Genomic DNA, 20,918 nt, shown 5'->3' with positions numbered 1-20,918 from the left:
ATTTACCTTTTAAAGTATATAATGCAGGGGTACCTGGGTGGCTTAGTCAGTTAAGGGTCCAATTTTGGCTCAGGTCGTGATCTCACAGTTCATGAGTTCAAGTCCCATGTTGGGCTCTGTGCTGACACCTCGCAGCCTGAAGCCTGCTTCATATTCTGTGTTTCCTTTCTCTTTGCATCTCCCCTGCTCATGCTCTCTCTCTTTCTCAAAGATAAACTTTTTTAAAAAATTAAAAAACAATAAAGTATGTAATTCAATGGGTTTTAGTATATTCACAAAATTCACTATTTAATGTCAGAATATTTTTTATTACTCCAAAAAGAAAACTACATCCATTAGTGATCATTTCCTGTTCCCATTCTTCCCTCCTTCCAGCCCCGGTAACTCTATGCTACTCTCTGTTCTTTATGGATTTGCCTAGTCTGAACACTTCATTTAAATGAATCATAAACAGAGTTTGTGTCTGCCTTTTTGCACTTAGCATAATATTTCCACAGTTCATCCGTGTGACGGCATGAATCAGTACCTCCTTCCTACGACTGAAAAATATTCCATTGTCTGGTTATACCATTTTATTTCTCCATTTATCGATGGGCATATGGGTGGGATCTACTTTTTAGCTATTCTGAATAACGCTGCTATGAACATTCGTATACAAGTTTTTGTGTAGACATGTTTTTGTTTCTCTTGGGTATACATACACCTAGCTGTGGAATTGCTGGGTCGTATGGTAACCATGCCGAACTTTACGGAGGAGCCGCTATGCATTGTCCAAAGCCACTACATCACTTTGACTTCCCTCCAGCAGTAAATGAGGGTTCCGGTTTCTCCACATCCTCGCCAACACTCACTATTGTTCATCGGTTTTATTACAGCCAATCCAGTAGTTGTGAAACGGTGTCTCATTGTGGTTTGTATAGGCCTAATGACTGATGATGTTGAACTTTTTTTCCATGTGCTTATTGGCCATTTGTATATCTTCAGTGGAGAAATGTTTGCTCAGATCTTTGGCTCATGTTTTAATTGGGTTGTTTGTCTTTCTTATTGTTGAGTTTTAAGAGTCGCTCCAAATGGTTTAAAGTACAAAAAGAAATGTTTTACACACTATGTTCTATGAAGTTTGAAATACATGTTTAGAGCTCATATAGAAGCATATTTTTGTCTTTCAAGTTCAATAATTTTTTATGCATTGATATTTAGGAAATTAAATTCTAGCCGCAGTTATCATAAAAAGATAAGGTGTGTTAAAAGCTCGAACAACTCTTAGATAAGATAGTAACAAAAAAAGTGCCAAATACATTTACACTTTATTACAGGAAAATAAATAATTTCTCAACTGCCATGAAATCCAGGCACGAGTTAAGTGCTTCATTTGTGAACTGGCCACATGACTTTTTCAACTGATAAACAATTAGAAAAAATACTGTTAATAGCAGCCTGAACTCAGACAGGCTATCTACATACTGAACCACGTGTCACTAAATATTGGGAAAACAAGATTTTAAATACTTAACATGTATTCCATAACGTAGATACACAATAATTTACTAAACATTTCCCTAGTGTGTTTCCAGTTTGTGTTAGTTATACATATTTTAATAAATATCCTTATACATAAATCTGTGTGTATATATGGTGTTACCTTTGGAAAGATTTCCAGGAGTAGGCTTACTGGGATTGATCAAGATTCAACTGATTGATCAAGATTCAACTGAATTATTGCCTAACTGCCTTTCTAGAGATTTTTACCAAGTTTATACTCTTACCATCAGGATGTGAATGTTCATTTTGCTTGATCCTTGTTGATGGGGGATTTTTAAGTAGTCTTTAGTATTATTATAAAAAGAAGATGGTATCTCATTGCCCAAACTGTATTTAAACTGCTAGAAAAGCTATTTTCCCAAGTCTTATTTGCTGGTTCGTTCCTTTTGGGGGGGGGGGCGAGGGGATTTGTCTATTCACATCCTTAGCATGTTTCTTAACTGTTTAGTAAAGGAATGTTCTCCCTACTTGGAATATACGCATCCCCAATATCCATTGCAGAGATTAATTTATGGAAAATGCAGCTGAGCAAAGATGCCCAAATTTGGTTGGTAATTAGGGAACACTACCAGCCTAAGGGTTCAACTAGGGCGGTGGGCAACCTGTAGCCTGCCGGTCTGGCTTTGTAAGTCACGTTTCACCAGGACACAGCCCAGCTCATCCATTTATCTAAGACTGCTCTTGCTTTCCTGGGGCAACACCCACTAGTTGGGACAGAGACCACATGGCCTGCAATGTCTAAATACGTATGTATGTACTCTCTGGCCATTTTAAGTAAAGTGTGTGGACCCCCAACCTACAGCACTAGTAAAGAAATTTATGGTCTTACTAGAGAGACAGATACTACCACCATCAAAATGACTTTATAGGGGGGCGCCTGGGTGGCTCAGTCGATTGGGCGTCTGACTTCGGCTCATGGTCTGTGAGTTTGAGCCCCGCCTCGGGCTCTGGGCTGACAGCTTGGAGCCTGGAGCCTGCTGTGTCTCCCTCTCTCTCTGCCCCTCCCCCACTTGTGCTCTCTCTCTCTCTCTCTCTCTCTCTCTCTCAAAAATAAATAAATGTAAAAAAAATTTTTTTTAATGATTTTATATACCATTAATGATGGGGAAAAGTATTTGCCAATTGTTAAAACGTCAGAGTAGATGATAAAATATTTATATAAATTGTATCCCAAAAAACCCCACGGCTATAATTGGGAAAACTGGACACCAAAATGTTGCTATTGGTGATCTCAGGGTGATGAGGTTACTTGTAAGGTTTGTTTCAATGAACAGATTTTACTTTTGTAAACAATGTAAACAATAGATCTGTGATGTGACTCCTTGTAAATTTGCAAAGGTAAATGGCTGGGGTACAAGAAAAAAAAAAGTAAAATCATTTCTTTAAAGTCATCACGGGAACCACTGCCTCGCCAGCCAGCCCGGGGCCAAAGCTCGGCCAGACCTTGGCCAGCGGGGGAAGTGACACGCACACCCTCACCGTCCTCTCCGCCGCTGTTCTGAGCCAGCTGCTCCCACGTGGTTCAACTGCCACCACCAGGAAACACTGCGGTGTCCTCCCGTGCTTGTGTTCTGTCATCTGCAGGCCTCCTTCCCCTTCCACTGCCTGGCGTCAGGGGACAGTGAAACCTGGGTCCTTCAAATCGCCCTCCTCCACAAACACCCTCGCTCACACACACCTGCATTTTACAGCATCACCTAACGAACGCCCTTATGTGTTCGGAGCTCAACCCTGGCACATGTCTTTACTAATTCCTTTGTCAAGAGGTGAGATACCTTCTGCCCTGATTCCTCATTGCTAGAAACATACTGAACACGGAACATGTTTCAGAGGAAATTTCACTCCCAGGTGCTTTTACATCATTTCTTTTTTCTTAAATCTACCGTTTGAAGATTCTCTAGAGCAATTTGAGCCTAAGAAATGTGTATGGACTTAAAAAGCTAGATACTAAAGTTATTTACCTAACATAGGTAGGGCCTGCCTCAGTCAGTGCACTTTGTTTGAGGTCTTCAATATGTGTACGAATCGCCTGAGATTTGTTAAAAGGCAGATGCTGGCTGACCACCAAGGGATAAGATTCTGCAGGCCTAGCCAGCTCCCAGGCGGCATCTGGCCTGGGTCCCCAGACCACACTCTGAGGAGCAAATGACCGTGATCAACTTTAAAAAAAAATTTTTTTTAATGTTTATTTTTTAGAAAGAGAGAGAGAGAGAGAGGTGAGCAGGGGAGGGACAGAGAGAGGGAGACACAGAATCCGAAGGAGGTTCCAGGCTCTGAGCTGTCAGCACAGAGCCCGATGCGGGGCTCGAACTCATGAACCGCGAGATCATGACCTGAGCCGAAGTCGGACGCTCAACCAACTGAGCCACCCAGGCGCCCCCGTAACCATCTTTAATGAAGAGGTGCAATATGCATGCTTGAGAGAAGTCCAAATTACTACTACTCTGCAAAGGAAAGTATTTCTACACTCCTCTCTCCCCACACACCCCGTCCTTTAAAAATGCTCTGATATCCTGGAGGGGGGGAAACTGGCCAAGCTGCTTTCCCGTCATTATAGAGTATCCACAACACAAACCCCTCTTCCTCCGGCTTCCTTCAGCTTCTGCTCATCCTTCCCCCTCGGTCTTAAATTCTGTTGTCAAGGCTGCTACTCCTTTGTTAAGTCTACACTGGGAAGGGTTGAGATCTTTCCTACTCTCCAGAGCCCCTTGTCCTTGCCCTTGTCCTTGCCCAGATTATTATCCCATCGGCCTCCCTCCTCCTTCCCGGGTCTGGATGATGGGTTCCTTCTGTGCATTGTAAAGTGGTTCTGAGCACGCTTCGAGTCAGAGCTGGGTTCAAAGCTCAGTTCTGCCACGCGTGCCCTTACTTGAGCAAGTAAACCGCCGTCTCTAAGCCAGTTTTGTCTGGTAAAACAGAAGTCAGCCCTACATACAAGGTTGTGAGGACTACAGAAAATAATGTTTAAAAATCATTTAGCAGGGTGCCTGGGTGGCTTGGTCGGTTGAGCGTCCGACTTCGGCTCAGGTCATGATCTCACAGTCTGTGAGTTCGAGCCCCGCGTCGGGCTCTGTGCTGACCGCTCAGAACCTGCAGCTTGTTTTGGATTCTGTGTCTCCCTCTCTCTCTGCCCCTCCCCTGTTCATGCTCTGTCTCTGTCTCAAAAATAAATAAACGTTAAAAAAAATTAAAAAAAAATCATTTAGCAAAGTGGCACCAAAATAACGCTAAACGGAAGCTACTATGACTTTGTCATAAAGCATCACTTCTTTTAGTTCTCAAACATCACTTAAAAAGTCAAAATTGTTGGGGCACCTGAGGGGCTCAGTCAGTTAAGCGTCAGACTCTTGGTTTCGGCTCAGGTCATGATCTTGTGGTTTCGTGAGTTCGAGCCCTGCAACATCGTGGAGCCTGCTTGGGATTCTCTCTCTCTCTCTCTCTCTCTCTCTCTCTCTCTGCCCTCCCCCACTCACACTCTCTCTTAAAATAAACCTCAAAACAATTTAAGTCAAAATTGTTACGTATTTTGAAGGTATTATGTCTAAATAAAAGTTCAAAATATTGAGTTTCTGAATGGCCCTAAATTTGCAAGTTTCTCTATTGTAAAATCCCCATAGTTTAGGATGTTGGATTTCCCTGGAAGATGTGGTTATTTCTTCACTTCTCTGAGAGAGCTACCCAAATATGTTTAGTAACTAACTGAAAATAAGCCTTGAAAGGAACTGTATTGTCCTAAAATCATAACTAATGTATTCTATAAGTACACAACATTCTTCTGTGATAATTTCCTGGAAATATAGTCTGAATTGGTATTTAGAATCATAAAAATTTTAATGTTTAAAATTCTTCTAGGATTACACAGAATTTTATTTAGTGCCCCAACAATTTTGACTTTTTAGGTGAGGTTTGAGAACTAAAAGAAGTGATGCTTTATGACTTTGTCATAGTAGCTTCTTTCAAAATCTTAAAAACCTTAAAAGTTACTGCAGAAGACCATATGGCAGAGGTAACATTTAAAGACCTAATGATGGAGAAACTTGCAGAACTAGTGACAACAGCAATCCAGACTCGAGGCCCATCAAATTCCAGGCACAAAATAAACACCTACATCCAGCCACATCACAGTGAAACTAATGCACCCGCAAAAGAGCCATGTCTGCATGTATCAAATACAGGGAAAGGAGAAAAGATGCACTTGTGAGCCTGAATAATGATGAGCAGTTCCATTAGAGGATCTAAAGAAGTAATTCTCTCCTCTGATTAAAAAAAAAAAAAAAAAAAAAAAAAAAAAAAAAAAAAAAAAAAAAATAGGGAACTAGAAGGAACCTTGGTAGTTATCTAGATTCGAAATCCCATTATGGACAAGGTTATTCATCCTAAACTAAATGACATCATTAGCATTAGAAAGGTTCTCCTCTGTGTCTCTGTAATCCCCAAATATATAAAGTGATGAAATAAAAATAAATTTAGGTGACCTAATTAATATTTTTAGATTAACTTTTAAAACAATCCCTACATGAGAAAATGCAACTAGGAAATCACGAGGAAAATCAACTTCACAAGTAATCAAAAAAAGGAAAATGAGGCGTTACTTCATATTCCCTAAATTGGCAATCATTAAAAATTGGAATTCCCTGTGGCAACTGGATATTGAAGTAAAAATGGACCACGTGCCTTTTTGGTATTTGTAAAAATTAAATCAATCCCTTTAAATAGCAATTCAGTTGAGAGGATAAAATGTTAATCCTTCTAAGCCATGCGTGTGATTTTAGAAGAACTTATTCCAAAAAACAGCACAAATGAAACATCACACACAGCAAGATATTTAATTAACATTGTGAAAAATGATACATGACCAAAGATATACATTGTTCACTACTTCCATTTCTAAGAAACCATGATGACGTCAAACCCTAAGTGTGTAAAAGTGGAGGTAAAATTTCTGATGTTGAAAAATTAGAAACTATCTCAATGTTCACCATAGGGATGAGCACCGCACACAATGAAAAATCGTTGGCAGAGAACGTAGATCTATACTTGAGGTTGAAAGAAAGCCATGATATATTGAGGCAGATTATAAAATAGTGAACACAGCCCGATTCCATTCTGGAAGAGGTCTCTGTATTTACTTCCATATGGAATGGAACCCAGAAGTACTTACAATGTATCTACACGAGATTAGAGGGTTTTTAAAAAGAATAATTTTCTACATTTTCAGATTTTTTTACAATAGGTGTTATTATTTTGACAAGCAGAAAAAAATAGTAAATACATTTCCAGTTTGGAAGAAAACAATTGTGAGAAAAGGATCTTAAAAATTAACTGGCCATGATCACAATGCAAGATCTGCTATGGGCAAGAAGCAAATATGGAAGGGAAAAAAATCCAAAACTGGGTAAGACTTTTTTTTTTTTTTTAATTTCCATTAATGTTTGTGAAATAGGTTTTTAAAATACTCACACTCCTATTAAAACTTCTGGAATAGAAGCTTCAAAGTATGAATATAGGAGAGAGGATGAATTTTAAAATCAGATAGAAGTGTATTCCTGTCGCTTACTAAATACAGTCTTGGCAAAGTAAACACCTGAATGTCCACTTTTTGGTCACAAATACTGCCTGGAAACAGTTGCTGTGACCAGTGAGACCAATTCTATGAGATGCATGTCACAAAATTAATAGTAATTAACAAATAGTGGCCATATTAAACTGTATGATGCTGACACCTGGTATTTTGAATCTATGAAAATACCAGTTTCAACAGCTATTATTCCGAAACACTGAATTCCAATTCCCAAGGCTAATTACTAATTTAACCATGGATTCCAGGGCTGAGGGAATCCTACGTGACCATTTGGAAGAGAACTCATTTTAAAGTTGAGGAACTGAAGGGTCTAAATCACAGGCCCAAAAGTCAGTTAATGGCAGAACCTAAGATCTGAACAGAGTAAAGGGCTCTAGGAGATTTCTTTTCGAAGATCCCAAGTCAACTTCAGTAAAGACTGTTAACATACCATTAAAAAAAAAAAAAAAAAGGACAAAAGAATTTTAATCTCTTCCCATTAAGTGAGACTAAAATAAACATTAGTTTTCCCCCAGGAGGAAGGGAGGGGATACTGGTGGTCAGGGTGGAAATACCGACTCTAAGGGAAGTAAATTTTCTTCTGGGTTCTGGTGATGGTTGACAACAATTTAAACAACAGAAATGTATACAATAGTCAGGATGGATACAGAGCAAATAATGACTACCATTAGGATTGTGGCGTAAAGAGCTGGGAGGCAGTTCACGATTTTACCTGTTATATTTCCATAGGTAATAGAGTAGGTAAAACCTAATTACCATACCTACCGTCTTAAAACCAAGCTAGATCAACACGTGACTCAAGAAAAAAAAATGTCTTTTAGGGGGGAAAAAAGTCAGTATCGGAAACTCAGTGAAAAACACGTGCTTTTAAAAAGATGTTTCGCAGGCCTCCGTCAGTTAAGCATCGGGTGGCTCAGTCGGTTAAGCGTCTGACTCGGGTTTCGGCTCGGGTCATGATCTCACGCTCTGTGGGTTCGAGCCCCACATGGGGCTCCACGCTGGCAATGCAGACCCTGCTCGGGATTCTCTCTCTCTGTCTCTCTCTCTCTCCCTCCCTCTCTCTCAAAAATAAATAAACTTTAAAAGTGAGCTAACATTAAAAAAAAAAAAAAAAGTTTTGCAATGTGTAGACAAAGTGAGAAACACTAATGTGTCATTAATAAAAAGATTAAGCTGGAAGTAGATGCAGGAGCTGCTTTGCAGACAATTCATGCTATGCAACAATTAAAGAGGCTACTCTCAAATGGTACACAAATTGAGGAGTCTTTATTTTGAAAAAATTCTTCCAACAATATTTCACAATGAACAGAAACTTCTTAACCAAATTCACCTACCAAAGGGTTTTAGAGATGGGGACGAAATCAGCCTGTGAGTTTTCGTCCAACTCCTAAAATCATCTCCTGCACTGCTCTTCATAAATGGCAGCATATTCACACCCCTTCCAAGGCCTGGCTGGCTGGCGTTAAGGGTCTCCCGTCTTTCAGAGGTCTCACGGAGTCCTCTCCCCTCCCTAGGCTTAGCCTGAAGGTGCTACGGTACCACCTTCACCATCAGTTAGCAGGGCTGATAACATTCCTCATAAACAAATGACTCCAGGAAGCAAGTCCTGTCTTGACTAATGGTAAGTGGACGTTAAGAAATTCTCTGGATTCGAATCTTTTGAGGAGTAAGAATCAGAACCTTCAGTTATTTCCCAAGTCTTCTCTAAGGCAAAGGGGAACTAATTTTGAAGAATACATATGTGGTTGTACCAAAATAGATTTTGCTATAGTAAACCCACACCATTTCTTCTTAAATATAAAGTACATTCTAAGCCAATGTGTAAGGACAGGTACAATACCAACAAGTAGTAACAGAAAATAGCCCCAAAGCACACTTTTAGAAACTTTCAGGGTCGTGGGTGGGGACAATGGAAAACTTAAGGTGCAAAATGGGAATGAACTTGCACAGCCTTTGAAAGAACTGACTGAAAGAAAACCTTCAAAGTTCAGTTAGAAAGCGTAGGATTTTTCAAATATCTGTACATAGTCAATCCAAGGGATTCTCCCCCACCCCCACCCCCTTAAATGGAAGAATTTCCTAAATGGAAGCAGAAGATAATAAACAGCTGGCGAGCCTCAACATTGAATGAGGTCTGTTTTATTGAGTTTCCAGTCAGGCAGAGTCAAGACTTATCTTCATATATGCACAAGGATAGTCTCAATTTAATAATATTTTTTAGTAGAAAAATCTATACAAATACTCTTCAAAAGGGATATCCATATAATGAAACCCTGAAGCCATCGAAATAATGAGTTAGAGCTGCAGGTGCTAATATGTAAAGATAACCAAGTTAAATAAAAAGAACCAAGTTACAAAATTGTACATTTAAAACGAGGGAGGACAGCAAGAGGAGTATATACGGAAATAGAGGCGTATGAAGTAAATAACATTTCTCAAAGAGTATACAAGAAATACAAGAAACTATATTCCCCTGTGGTGTGGGAATGAAGTCAGAGGAAGGAGACGAGACGTAATTTCTCACTTTATACCCTTTATATATTGCATAATTTTTAAAAATCACAAGCATGTATTATAACGTATAAAAAAAGATAAAGTCTTTAAAAAACCTGATTGTACCCACAGCATTCCATGAAACATTGACTATACAGCATCAGTTTACAATCCTTTTACTTAACGGTCGTTTCCCTCAATGCCTTTCACTTAATGGTCATTTCGTCAAAATCAGAAGGCTCCTTGGGTGTGTGCCTCCTCTAGCTCTCCACTCAAGATTGAGGGAAAATGTTGAGAATTTAGAGTTTAAATCTTAACTCTCATTGCTTGAACTGTAGCCAGGATGACACCTACTCAAGATTCCAGAGAACCAACGAAAATATGGGCATCTTAATCACTTAATTAAATATTTTATCCGGGATCATGTTTCCTTTTTACAAAAAGCCTGAGTCACAACATTCTCTTTTCATTAAACTCCACAGCCCTTTGAGTTGGACAAGCACAGATTTCAAAAGTACATTCAAACACACGTTGAATTCTGATCCAGGGGCATAAAATCAGCAGAGTACATAGAGGCCACAAGTTTGAAAAGAAACGCGCTGTTGGTGAAAGTCTTGCCTGGAAAATAACACCATCGATTCAAAGCCTACGGGGCTGCAAAATCCGACCGGTGCAGCGGCGTCATGAGCACCTCTCACGCAGACACAGAGGCGTCGCTTTAAAGGTCTTCAAACACATCTGAATGTTTGAGGCTAAGGAAATTGGGCGGGCAGGCTAGTGACCACCGGAAGGACGGATGCCCTTTAAAACTACTCAAAACCCAAGTTTTTAGGACACTGTGCTGGTCAAACAAAACAGGACTGCAGACAGAATTCAGACTTTCGCCACGAACGTACTTAGCCCTACCACCAGCACAGCGACTGGACTTTTCAATACCAGGCTTCACAGTACTTGGGTCTTTCCAGATGAAATGCGTCCGTGCCCCGAACATTTCTACACGAGGGCGAGTGTCCGTATGCTTGCTGAATTCACAACAGAAAGCAAAAGCCTCTTTAAATATTGGCTACAATCACCAGCAAATTTACCAGGCGGGCTGTGGGCTGCGAGAGGCGAGCTGGAGCCGGCTCGCAAAGGCCCGGGCGCCGGCTGTGTGCCTCCCGACTCCAAGCTCATGACGTCGGATGGAGAGGCGACAGCAGCCACGGCGAGACCATTTCCACCACAGATATCAGTGAACAGGACAAAACAGGGCCCTTTCTCACGCGATTTCAAAAAGTCTCACCAGCACAACACTAAGAATTCCATCTTGGTCACATATTCACTTGCTCAAATACACACTGCAAAATTTTAACTGAGGATATTATAATGTGCTAAAATACACAAAGAAAAAATTAACTAACGAGGACGAATCCGGTATGATAGGCTAATCTTACACAAATTTTAGTAACAGCATCCTTTAGAGAGTAAATGTTAAAACTGTCCAGGGCACAAACCTTTGCCATCCGAGTTGGAATGCTTCACAAAATAGGAATCGCTGTGATACTTCAGATGCCTCTCCAGTTTAAAACAAGCTCCACTAATTACCTCATTAATTTACTTGTGAAGTTTACCAAAAAGCCTGCAGAGTAAAGTATGCTGATTTCATCAAATTCTGAATGCAACCCAAATTAAGAAGTCGTGTTAGGTATATGGGATGTAGAAACGCATGCTCTTGGAATTCCAAAAGAATTTCTTAAAGGCTACTTACACACAAATATGACAGCCTTTCAAGCCAGCAACGAAGTATTTGCTCCCCAGAGCAACAGCCCTGTCATCAGCTTACCCTCCCTGTGCCCTGCTCCTTGCATCCACTTCCAGGACCGTGTAATACGCGAAGAGCACTCAGCGAGCATCTCATACATTGAAAGGGCTCAATAAACCCCCACATTACTTTGAAGTCATTACGGTTTTAAAAACGGATCTTCTTCACAACGCTCTCCTGGGGATTGATTTTTTGACAGGAGTCTGAAACTGTCAGTGGAGGCCAAAGATGAGGTGAGTCATTCTGAACACCAGTTCAGAGAAGGAGCATAAACGTGCGGACGAAGAGGGCGCAAGAAGCAAGGCACAGGGCCTGCTTGGGAATGGAAATGGGGTATTATCTCAAAAAAGCATGTTTTAGGGGCGCCCAGGTGGCTCAGTCGGTCGAGCGTCCGACTTCGGCTCAGGTCATGATCTCACGGTTCGTGAGTTCGAGCCCCGCGTCGGGCTCTGTGCCGACAGCTCGGAGCCTGGAGCTGCTTCAGATTCTGTGTCTCCCCCTCTCTCTCTCTGCTGCTCCCCTGCTCACGCTCTCTCTCTCTCTCTCTCAAAAATAAATAAACATTAAAAAAAATTTTTTTTAAAAAAGCATGTTTTAGAGCATGCCAACAGCAGCAGCAACAAAGCCAGAGTTGGTGGTGACTAATTACCGTAAACCATCTTTTAAAAAGTCACTTCAAACGAATTTTAAAACATTTTGTTTAAATGAGAAGCAACAGCCAGTGCTCTCTTTAAAAACGAACAAGGTATAAAAAGCCACCGGTGAGAAAACCATAGCAAACCTCTTTCTTAATCAGTAAACATATTCCTTTAATTGTTACAGTGCACTTCCTGGAGGGTAGTGAGAGGAATCTACTTTTCATTAAAAAGTTCTTTAACTATAGCTAAATTATTAACTATAAACATAAGAGATAAAAAACTATTCATTTTGAATTTTTCTTCAGCAAAGTATTTAAAACATTTTTTAAATAGCTATTTGATAGTCCCCCAAAGCAATTACCCAATTTCAAAGTGGTCAGAATAGTAAATGATTCCAAAATAAACATCCATAACTTGTAATATCTGAATTTGTAATATCCTTCAAGGAAATATTCACCAATGTCATCATTATTAAAACGATTTCAAATAAAAATAGGAGAAAATCCAGAAAACACCACTAAAAATGTTTGCAGTTTCACCTCAAATTTCCATTTTTCCCACCACGCAAAGAAAAACACTTCGAAGTTTAAGGAGTGGTATGCTCACAGAAATTGAAAAGTGTAGCGCAGCGGTTTTCCAAGTGTGGTTGGAGGACTTGTGCAAAGTCCCCAAGAGCCAAGTGTCAAAACTATTTTCCTAACAAGACGAAGACGTTCTAGGTCTGTTTCACTCATGACTTCCCAAGTGCACAGTGGAGTTTCCCAGCGCCCACATGCCACGTGATACAGAAACAGCCGGAATGCCAAGTAGTAGGAGAATCTCACGGTTTCTTAAGCCAGGCATTAGAGATAGGCAAAACATAAAACAATGTTCTTCTCACTCATTAACTGTTGTTGGAAGACAACAATGTTTTATTAAAAAAGGGCATTTATGTTGACATGCAGTGGGTTTATCATCGTTATATTTAAATGAATGAACACGTCTGTTAGGTGCCCCAGCATTAACTTCTGATACGGTCGGTAATTTCTGATCGGTACAAGCTATATAAACAAAAGCTCTTTGGGCGTCCTGAAAACCGTACGAGTTATGGTCCTGAGACCGAAATGTCTGGGAACTGTAAGTCCTGCCACGGTGGGGCAGCCCGTTCCTCTTCTCTCCATTGTGCCAACTTCTAGGACCGGTGCCGAAGACGGTATGTCCTGGCAGCAAGGGCAACCCACAGGCGGAGAGCACTGACACGCTTCTCCAAACTGCCAAAAGGAATGGTTTTAAGGAACAAAGTGATTGCCTCATCTCTGTGGTCACAAAAACGAGAATAAAATATGCCTTTACACTGTATCGACAATGTTTGCACCCTAAAAGAAAATGTTCTTCCCAGAGCAAAGACGGGAGAGAAGATCTGATTCAACCAGTAAGCCAGAAAACGTGGTCTTCAGCCTCGTCGCTTTCGAGGATTTTCTCCTCTTTAGCACTCAACACAATTCTGATGGTCTACAAAAAACCAAAAGCAAATCTGAATATGAAGGTTTAACAGAAGTGGATTTAAATCCACATTAAAGCTGGATCACTTTTTAAGCTAAGCATTTCGGTTTTATAAGCACTCATTTAAAGTAGTAAGTCAGTAACTGAGAGTTCTCATTTCATTACAAACTTCAAGATTTACCCAGAAAAAAAAAAAAAAAAAACAGTCTTTAAAATTATTTTAATAACAACTGTTTAATTTACTTATTTCTCAGATGGAAAGCCTGGTAGGTTATTTCGGTAATGGCCTACAATTATATAGCATAACTTCGTACATATGAATTGCCTGGGACCCAATACAATCTAAAGCACAGAAATTCAAAGACATTTCCTAAGTATTCCCTCCATGAAAGGGGGGCTGGAGGGAGACCCCAAACTGTAGGTATTCCAAGTATACACCCCCACGCACACACCTAGACTCTGCCACATTCACTCGATTCTAAGAGAAGAGGCATACTGTTCAAAAACGGGCCGGGATTTCCCAGCCTTCTTGCTCATCAACCACACGTTCGGCTGGAGACACAACAGACAGCAATGCTGTGGCAAGTCTGAAACACCACACAGACTTTAAGATAGTGCAACAACTCGTGTAGTCACCACTGGAAAAGGTACTCGACACAAATAAATTGTCTGAAGAAACCGACGTTCACTTCTTTTAATACTAAAGCTTTTTCCGAAACGTTCACTCATTGTAAGATGAAACTTTTCAAACACGCATTACATATTTGTATATGTGATGTTACCTTTTCTTGATGACACAGAGTCCTAGTGACAGACCACTGTCAGATGATGATGTCATACAGCGACATCCTCTAGGCTGGCCTAGCTGTCCTTATACTAAATGGTCAACAGTTTTCCACGGTTTTTCTGTATCCTTCCAAACCACCACTTCTGAACTGCTAATATGCTATGGGCTGGTAAATCAAATAATCAAACTTTCGCATAAAAACAAATGCGTGAGCTCTAACACGTAGAGACTCTGTGACTCTTGTGCGTTGCTCAAAGGCATTTAAGAAAAATTAAAATTCCAAGTTTCTCAGCTGTGTTCGGTTTTGAGGAGGCTTCTAGATTATGGCCTGATGAATGAGGCATCACTGTACATAAATATTTAAACAAGTTCATGTCTTCAGTATTAACAAAAAGATATAACCTAACATTAGTATTGTTGCCTTTTTAAACAAAGTATTCTATAACTTTAAGGTAACACTGGGTTCCAGGTTGTTTCCCCCCAGAAATGAACATAAATAAATGTCCTATTTTAACAGTATCAGTTTATCCAAACAAAGGAAAAAAAAATGAGGTGCAATCATGTCACAGTTAATGCATGTCTGCTTCCAATACATTCAAAGACAATATTTTTGTTTAAAAATCAATAGTTAAAATAGGACTTCTGCAGTCTGAGAATTCAAGATACTTAAAAAAATTTGTAAATACACATACATGCAAATTCTTAATATATACAAATTTTCACAAAATTAAGAAGTTGCAAAGAAATTAGAAGGATTACGGTGAATCTGACAAGCTACATTTAAATGCTTTACCACTGACATATTCCTGAATATAGCAGTCATAGTAGTTTTAATAAATTTTCTACATGGCCTTTTTATAAAATTTTCTCTTTTAGACATAAAAGTTAGTCACTAGAAGTCTTCTGAAATTCTAATTTAAGAATTCAAGATGTTCTCAATTCACTACTCATATTTTAAGGCCACTTTGGTAAAGGCATTGCAGCAAGAACACAAAAACGATAGCATATTTTCTAATATTTATTTTTTTCACCTGCAAACTGTAGCAAAACATGATCAGCTTTATTATGCAGACAGGTATCCCTCTACATTTTTAAAGAATTTAGGTATGTATAAATAGAAGAGCTCTTAGAAAGGAAAAATTCAAGAATGAATAAAACCTTCCAATTTTGACTTTGTAACTTTCCAGTAGCAATGGTTAAAATGATTTTAGGTCATTCATTCCAAGATATATGACAGCACCTTAAAAGTGGCTGATCTATTTCCCCAGTAACATTTCTCACATAACAATGTGTTAAAGTTACAAATACTGATATGCACAAATAGCTAATTTCTAAGAAAAATATGTACAGTACTGCAGCATAATGAATGTGGTATCTGCAATAACTTAATATTAGCCAATTTTTAATATACATGATACCGCTACCTTTTTCTGCCAATTCACAGGTTAAAAGTTGTTACTGGAGCCCTCTGTTTTGCACATATTACCTGGTGTTTAATACACAATGCAGGCTTTTTAAAGACTTCTCTTGTGTTTAAAGCTAAGATCAGTGAAACAAGACAACAGTGCAAGAGGCGGAGAGATGTAATGTGACCACGTAAAAGTTCGTTCCAGTAAAGTGTCTATATAAGGCTATAAGAAAGGATTGGTTGATGAGCTTCCCGTTGGAAACTGTCCTGTTGGTGCACCAGTCTAAAGGAAAACATAAGACGAAGCAGACATGTAAGAGTGGTGTATGTGGGGAAAATAGGAAAATAAACTTTGATTAAATCTAATTAAACAGTATTTACATTAGAAATTCCTTTATAACTACTGGGAATTACATTTATTCATTACTGTTATCAGCAACATATTATAATAAAACTATTAGGTGGTCTTTAATACCCATTACTTCAGGGGCGCCTGGGTGGCTCAGTCGGTTAAGCGGCCGACTTCGGCTCAGGTCATGATCTCGCGGTCCGTGAGTTCAAGCCCCACGTCAGGCTCTGTGCTGACAGCTCAGAGTCTGGAGCCTGTTTCAGATTCTGTGTCTCCCTCTCTCTGACCCTCCCCCGTTCATGCTCTGTCTCTCTCTGTCTCAAAAATAAATAAACGTTAAAAAAATAAAATTTTTAAAAATAAAAAAAATAAAAAAATACCCATTACTTCATATAACTCTCATAACAGATTCTCAGAAAGGACTTGGCCCTTAAGAAAATGCATTTATGATTCAAACCAAACCTCCGACTTCAAGCCCTTTTCATACTGTTCACTAAACCTACAGCCACTCATAAAATGTCATGTTGACAAGAAAGCAGACAAGTCTCAAGTTCTAAAATAGCTTATTTACTGTCCATGTTTTGATCTGCAACTGATTCATGTGTGGTTTTTAAATCACAAAAGGATCGTGCATGACAGCCATCTCAATTTGTAAAATCTCATCACATGACATCAATAGAATAACAGCATCTAGCAGAGTCACAACCTGGTTTTCCTAATCCGCAAATAATACACAACAACTTATGCAAGTGCTTAAAACTGTGTCTCACTTACCATAAAAGGATTACTAGATACTCCAGCAGCTGCAACTTGACCAAAAGGGGTTACCACTGGCTTGCTTTGTCCAAATGCTGCAAAACCTGCACCTTGTTAAAACAGAACCACCAATTATAAGCCATACCTTTAAGAGACAATCTGGTAACTTGTAAAACTTCAGAAGGAGTTTCAGAGGAATTCCCACCAGGGCAATAGTAAAGTACCAATATGAAATTGTTGGGTCTCATGCTCTTTCATATACCAGAGACAGAACTTCCTGTGGCACATCTCAAAAGAGCTTCCACACAGCTCCTCAGAAATGGTTAATTCTAATCTTTCTCAGCTACGTCAACTGCTGGCATTTCAAAGGATGGAGTTAACAGATGAGCCTGGGACAGACTATCTGAGACGGGCTCTGAGTGCAACACAATGGTTTCGTGTGAACAGCGCAGTATTCCTTAGGAAATATTTTATCATTATGGCTCTGCCATGGACCCAATTTTTACCTGACTTCAAAAAAGAAAACACACAGTTATCATTTAAGAATAATCTTCAAATCTATGGACTTTCAAACTTTAGCAAATGAACTTAATGGGTAAAAAAAGCAACCCTGGTCTCTACTGAAAGTTCCCGAAAACAAGTAACAAACTCTATAGTTACCTAATTGGAAATGTGGTCTACACCACCAAAGTAAATAATTTATACAAAAAATACACACGCAAAACAAAAACACTCGAGGTCTTTTAAAATCAAGAGGAACATCAGAACATAGATATACTATTCAGACAGACACTGGGGATTCTGAGAAGAAGGGGTAGTCTTTAGAGAGTCTCTGATTTCTCCTAAATCTATAACCTGGTTACAAGATCTCACCAAAGCACTCCACTTTCCAAGGCCCAAATCACCAAGGGCGTCTATATTTGCGTAGTAAACGTTAGCAGACAACGCCAATACCACGGCATTCTTCAGACGAGCCTCTTTGTCCAAACGTACAACGTCACGATACACGGAGGACATCTGGGGTGGACTTACAGCTAGTCGAGTGCTGGATCTTACCATTGGGCTGTTGAGGAAACGCTGTCTGCTGAGGGAAAGCTGCTTGGGCCGGGAAGGCGGGCTGCTGGAAGCTGCCACTAAAGCTGGTGGGCAGACTGTAGGGCGCAGGAGTCCCGAACCCCGCAGGCATGCTCATGGACGCGGTGCCAAAGGTCGCAGCTGACAGACAAAACAAGGGCTGATCATTTCCACACAACAGAGCAGGCTTTGTTTCTCATACCACATGTTACAGCACAATTTGCCTCGAAAAATATGAAGATGCACATTAAAGGCATTTTAAATTCCAAAACTCTTAACAAAGTTAGCAGTGAGCTTTAGCACTCTACAGTTGAACACAATCTATAACATTTTGTTCTCCTGAAACCCAACGAAGAATAAAGCTATCATTTGAAATCACAAGAAAACTTCTCAAAATAATTATAGAAAGTTCAAGTCTAAATAAATGGCAGTCAACTTTTAATCATCATGCAATTCACATGTATCCTAGCATACATTTTTTAGTTTCATTTTGCTATATACGTAAAATGGCCCAAAATTTAGTTTTGTCCACTGAACTGTCTACTATAATGTAATCAAGTATGTTCTGAAAAAAAATTTTTTAGACCTCTAAAAAATAGTTCACCAAAATTAACAAGACTTATAGGAGAAATAGGGTTAGAAGCAGGCCACTCAAAACCTATGCAGCTTTGTACCCAGAGCCCAAAAAGGGTAGGAGGGGGAGGGGTTTCTCTAATAAAACTACCCACAAAATTAAAAGAATATGTGAAGTTCCCAATACATCAATTCCAAAAGAAATATAGATGGATACCCATTTCTTGTTTGGAAGATAAACAGACTGCTCTGGATACGGGGTTTAAGGTTAGGACTGCTGAGTGAAAGAAATTGGGGCAAAATGCACAAAGACTGAAAAGGAAGTGAAATAAGCATTCTTAGAAAAGATGGATGTAGGGTGAATGAGCACTGTGATCAATACCGCACTGAAATCCGTGTGTGAACGACCAGTACGTATGTGGTAATGCTGCCATCCTTCCCCCACTTATAAATTACTTATAATCGAATCTGCATCACAGAAACACATGTAGTAGTAAAACAATTTATTACTTACTACTAGTGAAGATTAAAAACAGAACCTTCTGAAAAATGTCCTAGAAAAAGTCTCAGTAAAGTAAGAGCCAATAATGGTGCTTTTAATAGAGAATACTAGTAATTACAATAGTGAAATAGTGTTGGCATGATGCTATCAAAAACGTGGCAGTTCACTGAATTTCCTGATATAAAAAAATTTACCAATTTGACCTCTGATTTAAGGCATAGGAATTAATAACTAAAAATGTCACACAGACTTATATTTTATTGAAAAAAACCTGAGAGTCATGTTACAGATACTGCCCAAAGTAATCTTCATAATCCTATTGTTTATATCAAGGCAATTTTTCTCAATGAACCCAATTAGAATGCCAAATTTCTTGAAATTACTATTGATGACAGAAAGGAAAAACAAGCCACTAGGAAGCAAGTGAACTAAAGAATAATAAGCACACTGCAAGGGAAACAGAAGGGTTTCATAACAGACAACAACGCACTGACAAACTTTGACAAATCACTTTTAAGAAAGCACTAAAAAGCGCAACTTGTATACAGTTAAGCAAAACCAAACTCCATGGAATAATGTGGTAAGATGGTTTGGTGTGTCGAAAAGGTGTCAAAGTACTATGAAATCAAACTCAAGAAAAACAATCAAAAAAGCTATTAACATTCTAACGTGACCATGGAGGTAAGCAACAATGCTTTTCAGCGTTAAAAACAAATCACCACAATTTTCGTGTGACTTTAAATATAATGTAACCCCGATGCCACACATCCATGCCCACTCCATTTTAAAACATGGAAAAAACTCAATTCCACATGCAGGGATCCAGAACACTAGCAGAAGCTTCCACAAGCAGGTAGACAGATTGCCACACAAATCTAGGTATTAGTTGTGGCCACCTACCAAAATGAGCGTGAGGGAACACTTGAGAATGCATTGCTCCAGAAAGGCCTTACGGAAAGCCATAGAGAGACCAATGTCAATTAACTTATGGTTAACTATTGTCAAAACAAATCTGTTTCATTAAAAACTTTTAAAATTAGAATACACTGTTACAAAGTAGGTAGCATAAGAATACATATAAAAACATATCCACCAAGAGTTTTTTTAATTTCAACTATATTCACGACACTGTAATATTTAACCTGTTTGAAGTAAAAGGGAGATCGCCAATAATAAATACCAGAAAAATAAATATCAAATGAAAAAAAACATTTATGAAATCCACTTTTAAATAAATGCTAACGTATTTTTCGTATCAAGATACAACTGTGTCCATAACAAGACTTTGTAGGTCTCATGAATTACACCCCAAATTGCTATTCGCAGGATCATCTAAAATGATCTAGAATCTACCTTTTGCCTCTAGAAAGTCGGATCTTGCAGACAGCACCTGGATGATGTTTGACTGTTTTCTTTACAACTCTGTACGCTAACTAAAAATACATAGATAACTCAAGCGAACTACGTATTATGAAAGGGAGAAATTATTCAATGCAGTTCATTAGAAAGGTAAGTGCAACTTTCAATTGAAAATGTTAATGGCTGAAAAGAGAGATGAGAAAAGTGCATCTTCTGCAAATCTTACCTGGCATAACTGAGGCCAGAGAGGTTACATACAAATAAACGTAATGAACAGAAAACAAGTTTAGGTTGTTAAGTACTAGAAACTTTTTGTTTGTTTTAACCTTCTGGAGTGGAATTGTTTCTAAAATACAGGTCCATCTATGTATGCTTTTTACATTAGCAAACTTTACCAATTAAATTTGGGGAAACAGAGCAACTGGGAGAGAAGAGTGGTTGTGAGTCTTGGTTCTGTCATTTTCTAACTACGAGACATTATGTAACCTCCACAGGCTTCAGTTTCCTCATTTGCAAATAGAGGGTACAGGTACAGGGATAACAATACCTACTTTATTTACAAAGCTGCAGTAA

At 39.1% G+C, this 20,918-nt stretch overlaps 1 protein-coding gene across 5 annotated transcripts in view; it reads right to left on the bottom strand.

The window, feature by feature from the left end:
- Window positions 1-15,329: 15,329 nt before the first annotated feature.
- Window positions 15,330-20,918, bottom strand: part of AGFG1 (ArfGAP with FG repeats 1) — a 72,846-nt gene continuing 67,257 nt past the window's right edge. For 4 of the 5 annotated variants that reach the window (XM_042950360.1, XM_042950361.1, XM_042950358.1 and 1 more), the window contains 3 exons: window positions 17,894-18,052; window positions 16,856-16,947; window positions 15,330-16,015 (listed from right to left, as the gene is read on the bottom strand). In XM_042950360.1, the coding sequence (XP_042806294.1) occupies window positions 15,956-16,015; window positions 16,856-16,947; window positions 17,894-18,052 (311 nt within the window). In that variant the 3' untranslated portion in view covers window positions 15,330-15,955. The remainder of the gene's footprint in view (window positions 16,016-16,855; window positions 16,948-17,893; window positions 18,053-20,918) is intronic. The other variant, XM_042950359.1, reaches the window with a different exon arrangement.

Source organism: Panthera leo, chromosome C1 (assembly GCF_018350215.1).
Source record: "Panthera leo isolate Ple1 chromosome C1, P.leo_Ple1_pat1.1, whole genome shotgun sequence".
Classification (NCBI taxonomy): domain Eukaryota; kingdom Metazoa; phylum Chordata; class Mammalia; order Carnivora; family Felidae; genus Panthera; species Panthera leo.
Note: the sequence above shows the minus strand (reverse complement) of the source record. Positions and strands in the feature narration are given on the sequence as shown.